Source organism: Rousettus aegyptiacus, unplaced genomic scaffold, assembly GCF_014176215.1.
Source record: "Rousettus aegyptiacus isolate mRouAeg1 unplaced genomic scaffold, mRouAeg1.p scaffold_m13_p_2, whole genome shotgun sequence".
Lineage (NCBI taxonomy): Eukaryota > Metazoa > Chordata > Mammalia > Chiroptera > Pteropodidae > Rousettus > Rousettus aegyptiacus.
This window is the reverse complement of record NW_023416295.1, coordinates 103,266,274-103,280,670: the sequence shown is the minus strand read 5'-3', so window position 1 is coordinate 103,280,670 and position 14,397 is coordinate 103,266,274. Positions and strand designations below refer to the sequence as shown.

General features: G+C 31.5%; 1 protein-coding gene and 1 pseudogene across 15 annotated transcripts in view; one reads left to right on the top strand and one right to left on the bottom strand.

Annotated features, from left to right (window-relative positions):
• CEP290 (centrosomal protein 290) overlaps positions 1-14,397 on the bottom strand; it is an 87,417-nt gene that overhangs the window by 54,726 nt on the left and 18,294 nt on the right. For 12 of the 15 annotated variants that reach the window (XM_036237876.1, XM_036237882.1, XM_036237877.1 and 9 more), the window contains 12 exons: positions 14,239-14,361; positions 13,051-13,174; positions 9,165-9,337; positions 8,302-8,464; positions 6,791-6,891; positions 6,631-6,718; positions 5,540-5,652; positions 4,581-5,354; positions 4,272-4,364; positions 3,897-3,981; positions 3,137-3,279; positions 216-380 (listed from right to left, as the gene is read on the bottom strand). In XM_036237876.1, coding sequence (XP_036093769.1) covers positions 216-380; positions 3,137-3,279; positions 3,897-3,981; positions 4,272-4,364; positions 4,581-5,354; positions 5,540-5,652; positions 6,631-6,718; positions 6,791-6,891; positions 8,302-8,464; positions 9,165-9,337; positions 13,051-13,174; positions 14,239-14,361 — 2,145 coding nt within the window. The remainder of the gene's footprint in view (positions 1-215; positions 381-3,136; positions 3,280-3,896; positions 3,982-4,271; positions 4,365-4,580; positions 5,355-5,539; positions 5,653-6,630; positions 6,719-6,790; positions 6,892-8,301; positions 8,465-9,164; positions 9,338-13,050; positions 13,175-14,238; positions 14,362-14,397) is intronic. The other 3 variants (XM_016140653.2, XM_016140654.2, XM_016140652.2) reach the window with 2 other exon arrangements.
• LOC118614790 lies at positions 13,572-13,690 on the top strand (annotated as a pseudogene).

Genomic DNA, 14,397 nt, shown 5'->3' with positions numbered 1-14,397 from the left:
CTTAGGATTTCTGTGTTCTTTAATATTATAAGGCACTTGTTTTTACACTGAATTTTATGAGAAAAATCCAAACAGGAGTTTTCTTAATGTTGAAAGAATTACTTCAAGGGGGATTTCCTCATAAAGTAGTCATTTACAAAAATTTAAAGTATCACATTAAACTTATGTTCATATGCTTAGCCATTTTCTTTTATTTTATTTAATAGAATTCTCACCTTTAAATTTGCTTTTGCCAACTGCTGAGAATAATTTATAGCTTCCTTCCGAGATTCCCTGAGCTCCTGTCTTAATTCTTCATTCCTTCCAGTAAGTTGATCAACTTGAGCTTTCAAATGCAGATTGGCATCAAAGAGTCCCTCTGCATTTTTTGATTCTATAGCCTAATGCATTTTAGATTACATTGAAGAAATGTGAAGAAACACTTACATTATAGGAGAAAAATCTACTTTTAAATAAAATTTACATTTAAGCATTTTACTATCTATTTATGAATTTAAATTTATAAAATTCTAGTTTAACTTATATCAGTATTACCAAGCATAGTAATTACTTAATTATAACAATTAAACAACATTTAGCTAATCTTAGTAAACTGGTAAACTAGTAAAATAACCAAAAAAGGAATAAGATGACTAGAGTTCAAATCATAACCAATCTCCTACTAGCTAAGCAAATGACTTAAGATTTCTTTGTACCTTAGTTTCTTTACCTCTAAAGAAGAGAAAATAATGTTAGTTCTGTCCAGTTCACAAGGTTTTTATATAGTCAAAATGAAATATATAAGTAAATGCTTTGAAACTATACAGTATCTGAATTTAAAGCATGAGCAAAGGAATAAAATAGCTACTACATTCAATTAAGTGAATTTTTCATTGTAACGTCACACAGTTGAAGCATACATGATAACAAAGACTAAGTATAATAACATAGTATTATCCAAGAGTGCTAGATAAGCAAACATTAAATGATTAAAGCACCTTCACTAGCCTAATTCTCTAACACTGGCATCCACAAATATACACATAGTCATGTACATATGTACATAATACATACATGTAAATATATTTGGACTTTAAAAGAACTGTATGGAATAAACTGTTAAGGGCAAAGTAAAGCTTCAGAAATGAATGTAGAGACAAAGTGGTAAGAGGAGTAAAACTAAAGGTAATCTACTCAGGAGAGTGACCTGGGGTTTAACTCCAGGCAGCAGATTTATCAAAATAAGTCTTTACCCTAAGGAACTAAGAGCAGGCCATGTGGAGTAATAAGTTATACTAATTAAAAGGGGATACCAGGAAGACAAAAGTAGGTATAAGAAGGTACGCTGATGGACAAGGTAGACTAGTTATTGTCTTGCTAAAAAACAGCACCATGTTGTCTACCTGGCTTTTTCGTATTATAAGACTAAATTAAATGGTGATTAGGGACACTGAAAAATGTAGCAATAACCAGAATTATCTGATCTAAAGTGTCATTGATTCTGAATATTTCCTTGAGGATGCATTATTAGGCCATTTGTAAATTTGAGAAAGGGCATATCAATCAGAAAAAGGAATGACAACCCAGAAGAGAAGCAAATAAAACCCATGGAAGCAGTGGTCCTGGGGAGGCCAGCGGCTGCCAAGTAAAATATATTAGAATTTCCTGTGCTTTCATTCTGTGTACTTCGTCACTGAGTTCCCCTTGGAAAATAAAGTTCGATCTGAGATAGTATTGGTAGTAGTGGGTAGCATCATAGACAAAAGATGTTCACATAAGAAAGCAAGAATCATTTTAGACATTCAAAGTAGCAGAAGTAAAGCAGTTGTCAACCAGAGAAAGAAAGTCAGAATGAGTAACATATAAAGGGAATCAAGTGGGCTTCATAAATTTTGTCAAATGATTTTCTTGCCTTGGAAAGCCTTTAACATACCAGAATCTCTCTCTTTCTCTCTGCTAATAATATAGTGTTTTAACTATTGATTAGCCATCATTAAAAAAGCAATTATATAAATATTAAGATTGTTTTCTATTTAAATTAAGCAGAAATTAGGAAAATATAGTAATGTATATTAAATATGTTCAGATTATATAAGTGACATTAAGAAAATGAATCTAAAATATATATTTTATTCAAGTTTATGTAACACTCATTAATACTATAAAGTTTTTAAGTCCCTATATGGTAAATATAAGGAGAATATTATTTGATTGCTAAAATCTTCCCTGTAGTAATGCTTTATTTAGTCTTTAGGTATTTAAAATATTCTTACTATATTCTATTACACTTGTAGATTTGTGTCATAAGATTTTAACAAACCTACCTTCCCTCATTTAACAAGTAAATACAAAAACAGCTAATTAAATGTTCTAGGAAACAAAGGAGGGGACTTGGAACTTGAAAGGACCAACAAGGAGTTAATTTGCCATTTTTAAGGCTTTACTCTGAAGACAGGCTGCAGTTGCAGTGACCCCATCATCTAACCTAGAAAATCCAAAGATAGAGACCAAAGGCATAAGAAAATGAGAAAGGAATCCAAGAAAGAGGAAAAAGTCAATAAAAGGGAGTGTCAAAGTATGTGTAAAAACTATGCCAGGTCTCAGGCTGGCCCTTGAAACAGGGAAAGTTATCAGTGAAACTGAAGAAAAATCGATAACAATTATACAACTGGAAGAAGAAGAAATTTTAAAAATTAGAGGAAAAAAACGTATAGTCTCAGGGACCTATGGACAATATCAAAATGGTCTAACATCCTTCACTAGAGTCTCAGAGAGAATGGAGTAGGAAACAATAATTGAAGAAATGAAGGGTGGAAAACTTCCCCAACTGTAGTGACTAGCATAAAAGTAAACAGATTCAAGAAGCTCAGCAAACCCCAAACAAGACACATATAGACATATACACACGTGCATGCGCGCGCGCGCGCACACACACACACACACACACAGGAACATTATAGTCCAAGTGGTAAAAATCAAATACAAAGAAAAAGTTTTGAAAGCAGCCTAAGAAAAAATATACATTACATACAAGGGCATAATGAATCAAATGACAGCAAATGTCTCAACAGAAACTATCAAGACCAGTAGACAATGGAACAACATCTTTAAAGTGATGAAACAATAAAATAAAACCATTAATATAAAAATAACTTACATTAACTAGTCTTTCAAGACTAGGGATAATTAGAGATATTTCTCCTCCTTTAACATCCGGATCTTTCTGCATTTCCTTAATAGCTTGCAATATTTCTTTCATACCTTCTTCAAGTTGTTTATTTTCTGCTACTAATTCCTTTACTAAAATAACATATTTTTCTCGTTGAATGAATAGATCTTTTTCACAATTTACACTATTCTATATAGATGACAAATATTTCACATTTGGTAAAAATAACCCAGTTTTAAAATGCAGTACAGATAAATGTAAAAAAAGTTCAACTACAAATCCAATACATGCATAGTTGAGCTAAATGATATACCTATTGAAATCATATACATATAAATCTCATAGCTCAAAGAAATAAATCATAAGCACACTTTGCCTTCACTTTATATTAAGATTTTTAAACAATTTTTTATTATTATTTTATATTAGTTTCAGGTATATAGTACAATGGTTAGACATTTATATAATTTATAAAGTGATCTCCCTGATTACTCATTAAATGTTTTAAAAACTTGTTTACTTTCATTAGAGAATAAGAGAAAAAACAGTTATTTGTCATTACAAAAAAAATCAGAAAGAATATCCTCTGAAAATGAATATAGCGAGGCAAACCATATGGATGAATGAGACTAGTATCTAAACATTATGGAGATTAGAAAACAGAGAATGTTATTAAAGTCCTTTCAAACCTATGATTTTCAGTATAGGATAAATAAATGTAGATAAATAAGAGTTAATAGCAACTTACATTTAGTCTGAAATTTAGCTATTATTGTTCTACTTCTTTCTAAATCTCTTTCCTTTTCAATTAGTTCTCTTGAAAGAAATTCATTCTAAATAAAACATAAACAGAATAAAATTAATTTTTTAAAGAAATTTCACAATAGTTTACAGTTTTGAAGTTTTAAAAAGGTTGATTAACTGAGTGAGGTTTAACACATCAAAAACAAGATAGAGACATTGCAGCAATCATAAAATCTAAAATGTACAACAGAAGGTGATCCTCCCCCTCCTTCTCCCTCCCTCAACACCCATGGCAAAAAGCAAACAGCAAACAGGTGTAATGAAGGTTTCTGTCTTTAGTACTACAATAATCTCTTTTAATGGTCTGCCTTTACACTACCTGTTCTGCCTGGCTTCTATGACGTTCAAGTTCAATTTCTGCATTTCTACTCTGCGCTTCCTTGATCAATAAATCCTGGGCTATGACTTCGTTCTAAAGAAACATTTAATAAATTAGGCAAGTCAGTGAGTTCATATCAAATGTATTGCATTTTTTGATTTTTAAATATAGAATGTTCATAAAAGAATGTTAATGCGGAGATCTGAAAAATCTTTTTGTAATTATTACTTATAGAACTCAGTTAGGAAAATAATTAAAAAGAGTTAATAAAAAAGCAATCCCAGGACTGTAATTTGGAGGAGAGCTCACCTGAGATCGGAGACATACTAGTTCTCTCCGTAGCTGTTCTATAAGATTTTCAAGTGGATCTATCTGAGATAATTTTGATTGTGCAGTAATAGGCATAGAGTCTGGAAGATTAACATCAAGTTTACTTTTTGAAATCTCTGTCTGTAAGGGTACTTCATTTTTTTTTCCATTTTCTTTCAAATTGATATCAGCACATTTTATCTGGGTATGAACCTGCTCATCTTCCCATGTTGCTACTTGTGATTTATCCATGTCAGCTTTATTACCATGAATTTGTTGACAAAATATTGCAGATTTTTGCCTAAGTGATAACTTCCTCATTAAGTCTGAAGCTGTTGATAAGGCTTGTAAAGATGAACTGCTTTTTTGTGTGACACTAGTCTTCTCAAGTGCCTGATAGCTTCTTGACACTTTCTTCACAGAGTTGTCTGAAGGAGAGTATAAGTAGTTGTTTATTTCTTCATGACTCTCCCTACTAAAGGAATTGACTAACGATTCTAGATTTCTTAAAGATTGTAGACATGGTGCTTTAAAAATCTCCCTTATTGTAATAGTTTCTGGAGGTGAATTATTATCTTTTACTTGTATAGATGAAGCATGTCTAGTTGAAGAGACAAAAGGATCCACTTCACTTTCTATACTATGTCGAATTTCAGATAACATTCTTGATAATGATCTTATGGTCATATTCTCTTCTGGCACTTTCTGATATGACTGTGGAATACTGAATGATGCTCTCCTATGCAGCAGCTCTATTTTATCTGAACTCCTAATCTGTATTCAGAGTAAATAATGTCTCATTAATCAATCTTTGAATCAACAAGTTTTTTAAATAAGAAAACATTTATTTTATTTAACAGCTATAAAAAAATCAATGTCCAAAATGAGATAATGGGCCAGAAATGGAAGAACCGATAACATTTTTCTTTATTCTCTTTGCCATAGCAAATACTGTTTACCTTTGATTGTGTCTCACTCATATTTTTGAGGCTCATGAAATCAAAATTTCTTTCTCCCATTCTATTCTCTTGAGGAAATTTTTCTGTTATGTTCAGGTCTTCAATAGTTAATCCTACATATAAAACATATAACAAATTAGAAACTTAAAAATAATTCTATTATTCCAATACTTTAATCCTTAAAAACTAGAATCAAGTTTCAATTCAAACAAAAGGCAGAAAAATTATTTCCCAAATCCTTGAAACACAGTAACTATGCAACCTTCTGATTAAACACACTTTTAATAAAATATTAATATGAGAAACTAATATAAATTTTATATTCTATACAATTCCTTGCTCATTCTATATATTGAAGTACTAATTTATACTAAAATAGTTAAAAGGCACATATAAAGAAAACAGACAAGAATAATGAGTCAAACTGGTTAATACATTTATAAAGTTTTACCCTTCTAGAAATTTATTGATGCATTGTAGAAACATAATGCTAAAATACCAAAAACAAATAAACACAGAAAAAGCACTATTATTTATAGGTACTTATGGACTTGTGCCAAGTTTAAAAAATTCCTTCTCTATAGTCTTTAATAGCTATTTAAAAACTTAACCAAGTGTCATCTTTATTCATGTAAAATAAGCAAATAAAATCTTCATTTTTATTCTACAAAATATTACGTAGTAAAGAATAATGTACAAAGAAAGTTTTCAATGCATAGCTAAGGACAGAGAAAATATTAACAGTAACATATATTAATATAAAAATTACTAAATTTTATTATTACTAATCACACCTCATTGAGGTTGTATTGAAATTATTAGAGACTACTATAAATTTTCAAAAGTCCATGATTCGGAAGTTTGTTTTTTGTTCACTTGTTTTATTGTTTTTCTTATTTTACTGGTTTCAGATTTAGGACTGAATCCAATGACACTCATACTCTTCATCAGGCCATACCATTTTCATTTATTAAACCTGTATCAGAATCGCGGTAATATAGCAATAATATGTCTAACATAATATTTCTAACATACAGAAAACTTCAGATCTAGACAATGTATTTTCCAAGGCTTGAAATAACTGACTATACCTGAAGCTGCAATTCTTTTCCCTTTTTCTTGGGCCATTTGGCGAATTTTTTTTTTCAGATCAAGTCGTTCTTCTTCTAGACTTTCAATCTACAATGTATAAACTATTAGTATTTTTCTTTAGTTCAACCAGAAAAATAAACAATTGGCTCCTGCACTTGCCTCTTTCAAAAGAATCTGGTTTTCAGCTCTGTACTGCTGCTGTTTTAAATTTTTGCTATTTCTAAATTCAGTTAAATCAATCATTGTCTTCGGGTCGAGGCCTAAAATAGAAAGTAGTAAGATGAAAACCTTATCAATATTCAAATGAACTGCAAAAACTTAAAAGAGAAACTGGTTATCATCAAACAACTGGTTGTAATTTATTTAGTCAGTGTCACTAAAAGCTGGGTACATTTTGTGCAAGAATTTTCCTGCTGTTTGAATTGTAACCTCTCAAATTTAAATATTGTAACAATTATTAATGGAAATCTTGACAGAGCATATTAAGATCTGTCTTCTCCACCTTTGGCTGTAACAGAGGGACTATAAAAACAATTAAGAATAGAAACTCTGGAATAAAACAATTATTAACTAAGTCATAGGGATAATACAGTGTATTTTTTTTTCTGGCTTGTTGAGTATAACAAAATTAACCCAAATAAAATAGTGCAGTACCTGGCACACAATAGTCATTATTAACAGCAGTATCAAGAATATTATCATAACTAGTCTGACACTTCCAGTGAGCCCATTTCCTAACTTCATATTACTTAGGGCAGCTCTGAAAATCAGATATCAGGATTATCTCAAGTAATTATAAACCAAACTTTACGATTTTATAATATAAAAAATCTGGTGTTTGTGACTCTGGATAGCTCAGTTATCTTTAGGAACTTCTAAATTTAAGTTGCTGTGATCTGACAGGTCAAATAATGAGAAGTCTAATTTGAGGTCCTAGTGTGACCCTGGGTCCTAATTAGATACTTTTTCACACACACAAAAAATCTGTGTAAAATATTGATTTTTCCTTCCTCTAGAGACTAGTTGTTACAGATGATCATTTCAGTTCTAAGAAAGCATTAACTGGTATTTATCAAGTATAATGAAATCATTATTCATATCTATGTTTTCATTTTAAAGTAACAATTAAGATTGTCATAACATTCAAACTAGTAATATTCACTAATGAACTATTTATTGAAATCAGTATATAAACTCTCAAGCTATATTTACTAATCACTTCTTAGAATCTGTAGAACCTTAAATACTCAATCAAAAACTTAAGCAGTCTAAATTATAAAAGTACTTAAATCTTAAAAAGATTTAAACAGTATTTCCAAATGTCCTCATAAATTCATCTGAAACAAGAGCATTTTGAATACTAAAATGCGTCATACTCTTGTTGAAAAAAATTGAAAGGTTAACTTCTAATATGTGGTATTAGCAGATTTTCACTTTTCAACCAAATAATTATTATTGAGCATAAAGCAGTGCTCTAGGCCTGTGATTCATCATCCAAACCCCATCAAATCCCCAATCAGAATAGCTCTTTTTATTTGGTTCAAATATTTGTAAAGAAGAGTTTTTTAAAAGAAACGTTCTACTGTTTAAAAATAACAATAATAAATAAAAACTAAAAGTTACTTGATAGTTAGGGCTGAGCAAACTATATACCTTAAAAGATGACTTACCCATGCGCTCTCTAAGTGCCTCATTTTCATCGAGGAAATCATTGATCTTCATCTCAAGTTTATTGATTTCCTTTGTTAATACTTCGATCTCTCGATCTCTTATTTTAATTTGGTTTTTACAATTCTTTATTTCAATTACAGCTTCTTCTAAACCGTATACTCCCTAGAGAAATACCCAATCTAATTTCAATATAACATGGTTTACTTGAATAAATTATCAAATGCATGAATTTATTTTCTTATTAAGTCTAAGGGGGGGGGTACATATATAACTAAGATTTGTATCACTAAACTGTATTTTTTATTATGCTTTTAAAAAATAAATCCAGTAATAATGATGGAAAATAGAACAGTTAAAACTTCACAGTACTGCATCCTAATGGCAAAGTGACTCAAAATATTACATGTAAAACACTTCATAAAACACAGAAAAGGAAGAGAAAAAGTGAATCAGTGATATCATTAGAATACATAAGTCATTAGTTGCAGGAGTGGTAATCATATTTAAAGATATAAAAAGAAAAAAGTAAGGCTGTGTTGGCAATGTAAGCAACAAAACTGTTCCTGTTGTAACTTTTATCAAACTAACCAGTGGTGTCACAATGACACAGATTACAAAGAATCTAATCTTGCTGCCTTATCAAAGCTGATTAACTGCAAGAATGGACTGAAAACAATTCTCCTGCCAAAAAAATAAGTGCTACTCAAAAGCTTGAATAGTTTAGTATAAATCAATTAGGATAAGCTTTATCATAAGATACTTCTGAAATGTTTTCAAATGGTACCCAGTAAATGGCATAGAACTGTTTGTGAGTGGCAAGAATAATTCCAAACTCCTTGATTGGTAAGATAAAAATACATACCGATTCATAATCTTTTAATCGCTTCAGAGTCTCAACTAGTTCTTTATCCTTTTCCCGAGCATCAGTCTCAGCCAGTTCAGCTGTTCTCTCGGCCTCTTTAGTTTTCTCTTCTAAAATTTGAATCTTAGACTGAATTTTCATATAATGAGTCTGCTGAGAAAGTGTTGATGTTCCTACAGGGTAAAAATAAAAATCATTAATGAATTGAATTGACTACTTATTCCTTTAAATCACTGGTTCCAATATGGACAGCAGGAAAATCAGTATGTCACTAAAATAGACTGCCAGCTATTTGTCCCTAATATTCAACCACCCTTTTGTCCACTGCAATAGAACTATGCATTTTTAACTGGACATGTGGCCACTGGAACACTAAATTTCCACTTCTACTCTGGCAGCTACGTGTGGTCATGTGACTAATGGGATAGAAACAGAATGTCCATGTGCATATTTCAAGAAATGTTTTTAAAAGAGATAAGTGAATCTTTTCTCTTTCTTCCCTCTTGCCAGCTGAAATATGAAATACTGAGGCTGGAACTCAGTCTTCTTAGAACATGAGATGAAATCACATGTTGACACAGGTAAAGTAACAAGATAAAGGGTATTTAATATTTGTGCAGCTATTATACTCTCAACTATTTGCCTCAACTTTGTTTCTATCATGGAAAAATACATTTCTATCCTGTTTAAACCATTGTTACATCTATCTACTGTCATTTGCTGTTAACCTTAGTCTTAAATTTGCTAAAAAAAAAAAAAAACCCTACTTATATTATTTTACCAAATTGTTGCAAGACCAAAATATAGTATTCCTATCATTCTAAAATGTCTTGACACAAATCATTCTTATATTCATCCATAATAAACATCTACTGATTTATAAGGCATAAACTTATGTACAGGCATTGTATTAGTGTGAGAGATCACATGTGTATAAGAAATAAGCCCTGCTCTCTGGAGGGAGCAGCCTAGTTGGAGACGTTACAGAGCTGAGTTATTCCATAATATTTACCTGCCTATCCTTCAGATGTGCTTTTTGCTTCTTACCCCCTCTTTCTCCATCCCGCTGTTTGCATTATGGATGTAAAAGTAAAACTCCATTTTGGATAAGCCAGATGAAGGCAACACCCTTATACAATGGTCTAGAATTAGGAAGTACAAGTAAGAAATAAATTTCTATCATAATTTTTCTCCCATTTTTCAGATGTTTCTGATAGCTAAACCTAATCTTAACCAATGAAGAAAGAAAACCATTAGCTGTCATATTTACAAGTTAAACAAAACAGAGTATATTCCAGTACATACACCTTCTGTGGGCTTCAGGGGTCAAATCACTATGGACTAACTGAAACTTCATTAGATAAGACCTCTTTCTTACTTGATAGCAGAGATCCACCACCGCTTTTTCTCCTGGTGGCTGGAATATGCAAAATCTATGATGTCAATCTTTTTTTTTTTTTTAAAGTAGTCTAAACTACTGTCGAAGTATAATTCTAATTCATACATAAAACACACATGTAGAAATACATACATCAAGTGGGCCTTGGTGTTTTGCAACTGTACACATTTCCCTAGTCTATTCATTCTTCCAGATGACCATTTCATACTTTCTCTTTCTACTCTCTTCTCAAATTTCTAATGCATATTCCCCTATCCTCACTTTCAGCCAAGAACCTCATGTCTTTGTTTACTGATAAAGAAGAAGTAATCAACAGAGTTCCACAAGCTCACACCATCAGGACATTGATCCAGCCACCTACATTTGTATCTATGTATTCCACCTTCCTTTCTGTTATTGTGGATGAATGCTCTGTGCTCCTAAGGCCAACTACTCCATTAGTATACTAGATCACCATCCCTCTGCCTTCATAGGATATTGCTTCAGACTTTCTCTCCCTCCCCTGTTTCACCAATTCATCAATTGTTTCTTCTTTAATAGATTTTTTCTTTTAACCTAGAAGCATATTTCTTCTATTTAAAAAAAAAAAAAAAAAAAAAACACTTCTTCACCTTCTTCCCCCTCAAGCAACTGCTCTATTTTTCTCCTTTACTTCATAGAAACAGTCTTATATTTGAAAGTCTCTAAATTTGTTGTCTCATTTTGAACCATTCTCTTAAACCAAAAATGACCACTGCTAAATCCAATGGTCAAATAATTTTCGGTGCTCTTATTGACCTAGCAGCAATGAATACAGCTCTGAACATAGTTGTTTATTTTCTTCCTTGATGACATTCCGCGTGTGGTTTTCAGAACCCTACATGTCCCTGCCTTTCCTCCCATCTCTCTGGCCATTACTTTTAAGCCTCCTTTGTTTGTTCGTTTTCATCTCCTCAGTCTCTAAAGTAAACGAATTCCAGGGCTCAGTACTTAAGACTTTTCTTCTTGACCAATATTTTCTCCCTTATGATCTCAGCTAGCCTCTTGATTTCAACTATCATTTTTATGCACATGGTTCCCAAGTTTATATCATTAGCCTAGATTATTCTCCTGAACCTCAGAATTTAATATACGAATGCCTACTTAACACTTTCACTCAGATGTCTAAGGAGCATCTTAAACTTTACGTATCCTGTTTAACTAGCTGATCATTTCTAAACCTGATCTTTCCACAGCCCTACCAGTGTTCAGACTGAAAGTCCTGAAAACTCTCTCAGATCCTATATCTGGAAAGAAATTCCATTTTTATCACCTTCGAAATGCTTTCAGAACTGACTACACCTCATAACTCTACTGCTATTACCTTGCTCTAAGCTACCATCACCTCTCCAGAGGTTATTATTTTTATTATTAATATTATTGCAATAGACTTACTAACAAGTCTGTTTCTGTCCTTACCACTCCTACACTCTTATAGCAGACATAGCCTCGGTCAAATTATATCACTACTATCTTCAGAAACTTCCTTTGGTGGTCCTTCTCACTAAAATTAAAGCCAAAGTCCTTACATTGAACTGTAAGGTTCTACATTATATGACCTCTTTGATCTCATTGCCTGCTACTGCCCTACTTTCTCACTCTGCTCCAGGCATAAAGGCCTCTTTGTTGTTCCTCACACATGCTTGGTATACTCCTGTTTCAGTGCCTTTGCACTATCCCAGTTTGTGTGAGTGGTACTATTATATAGTTTGGAGACATCCGCAAAGCTCACTCGCTTACCTCCTTTAAGTCTTTGTTCCAATATCTCAGTGAAGCTTTTGCCTAACTTAATTACAACCAACCACCAACTACCACCACTATTATTTCACTCACACTTACAAACATACACATAGATTCACATGCTACTTCCCCTCTGTGCCTATTTTTTATCTTCAGCAATTATAATAAATACGTCATGAACTCATTATGACTTCATTGCAATAATGTCCTCTCAAATAACTATAGTATGTAGTGCTGTGGAAATATAAAACCAATGATGTTTTAAAGGCTTACATTCAGAGCATATAACCCAGAGTAGGAAGACTATGATAAGACATTAAAGTTGGGTAAGGTTAATTCAAATGCTGCCAAGACAAATTACTTCTGAAAACTATTGGCAATGCTGCTACATTGATCAAAACCCTATTCTCTTCCATTGTAGGTTAATTATAAAGAGGGGTTAATAAATATAATAAATTATACCACCATATTTCATTTCTTCCATACAGCCAATCTGGTAATAAATTTAATGTAATTTTTATCAGAGAAAAATTATAAAAAATCTATCATTTACAAATTTAAATACTAAAACCATATATAAATTAGTTAGTATACAGTACAGGTTTTTGAAAATAAAATTCGAATAGAGAAAAATCAATACTATATCTATTGACACATGATTTTAATAAAAATATTTTTTAAATGTAGCAGTATATAAACTAGCTTTATACTTACAAAATATTCAATTACCTTTGTTTCTTTGGAGCTCATTTTTCAAATCTTCAATAATAAAAGTATTTTTTTCCATTTCTTTTGTATGTTGTTCTACTTGTTCAGTGAGCATCTTAATTTGACTGTCTCGTTCTTGTATACCCTACAAAATATTTTTAAATATTCTATGGTATCTCTTCATAAGTATTAACAAATTTTAAAAGAAAAAAGGTCTTTTTAACAAGGTTGTATAATATATTTTTCACGGGTCGAAATTATGCTTTTACTATTTTGTGTACCTTAAATGCACTATACGACATTACATACCCTACCACTCTAATATTTAAAGATATGGCTAATGCTCCAGCAAATAGGAATTCTAGAACTCTCTAAAATTTGCGACTTCTTAGAACTATTTTTATGTTACTTTTCCTAGTTATCCATTCAATTCCATCTTTTTACCTTTTATATGTTTATGTTTACCTTGTGCTTTCTCTCTTACTTTAATTTTATTAACCCTGCAGTACTTCATTCAAAAATATGTGTTAAAAAAAAATGTAATCTACAGCCATGCCACCCTGAACGTGCCTGATCTCATCTGATCTCGGAAGCTAAGCAGGGTCCAGCCTGGTTAGTACTTGGATGGGAGACCACCTAGGAATACCAGGTGCTATAAGGGTTAAAAAATATATTTACATATATTGTCCCTTAAAATCGTTCTTATTCGCAAAATACTTCCTAAATTTCCTTCTTTGTTTTGGATTATGAATGAAGAGTACAGATAATGAAAATGTAACTTCTTCCTATATGAACATATTTGTACTAAAAATGAAGTCCTTATGTAATACAATCACATTATAACCACACTTTTAGGTAATTTCACATTGTATAGGATATTTCAGCACTAGAATACAATATAATAAACTTTAATAATAGTATTAAGGTATTTTAAAATTTCTGAAAGTTTTTAATAGTTTCATATTAAATAATTCCCAAAGCAACGAATGTATTATCCGCATCTACATACAAAAATACATAGAAATAATTCTATTCCTAACTTGAAACTTAATTCTAATTTTTTCATGGGATTGGACGGTCAAAGTCTTTATTACATAACTAATAGTGCAAGCCTCTAGATTAGGCACAAGTGATATAATAAGACACAGTTCAAAGTTTCATTGCCAACTTTAATAATGCTTGTTGATAAATGAAATTTTGAGGCTTTACCTGTTGTAGAGCCATAACATTACTTTTATCAGCATCGAGCTGGGCATTTTTCAGTTTTTCCCTCAGGTTATGTAACATCTGCTGATATTCAATAATTTCATCATCCTTAGAAGACAAAATTAACTAGAAATAAACAAAATAGGATCTGTTACATAAAAA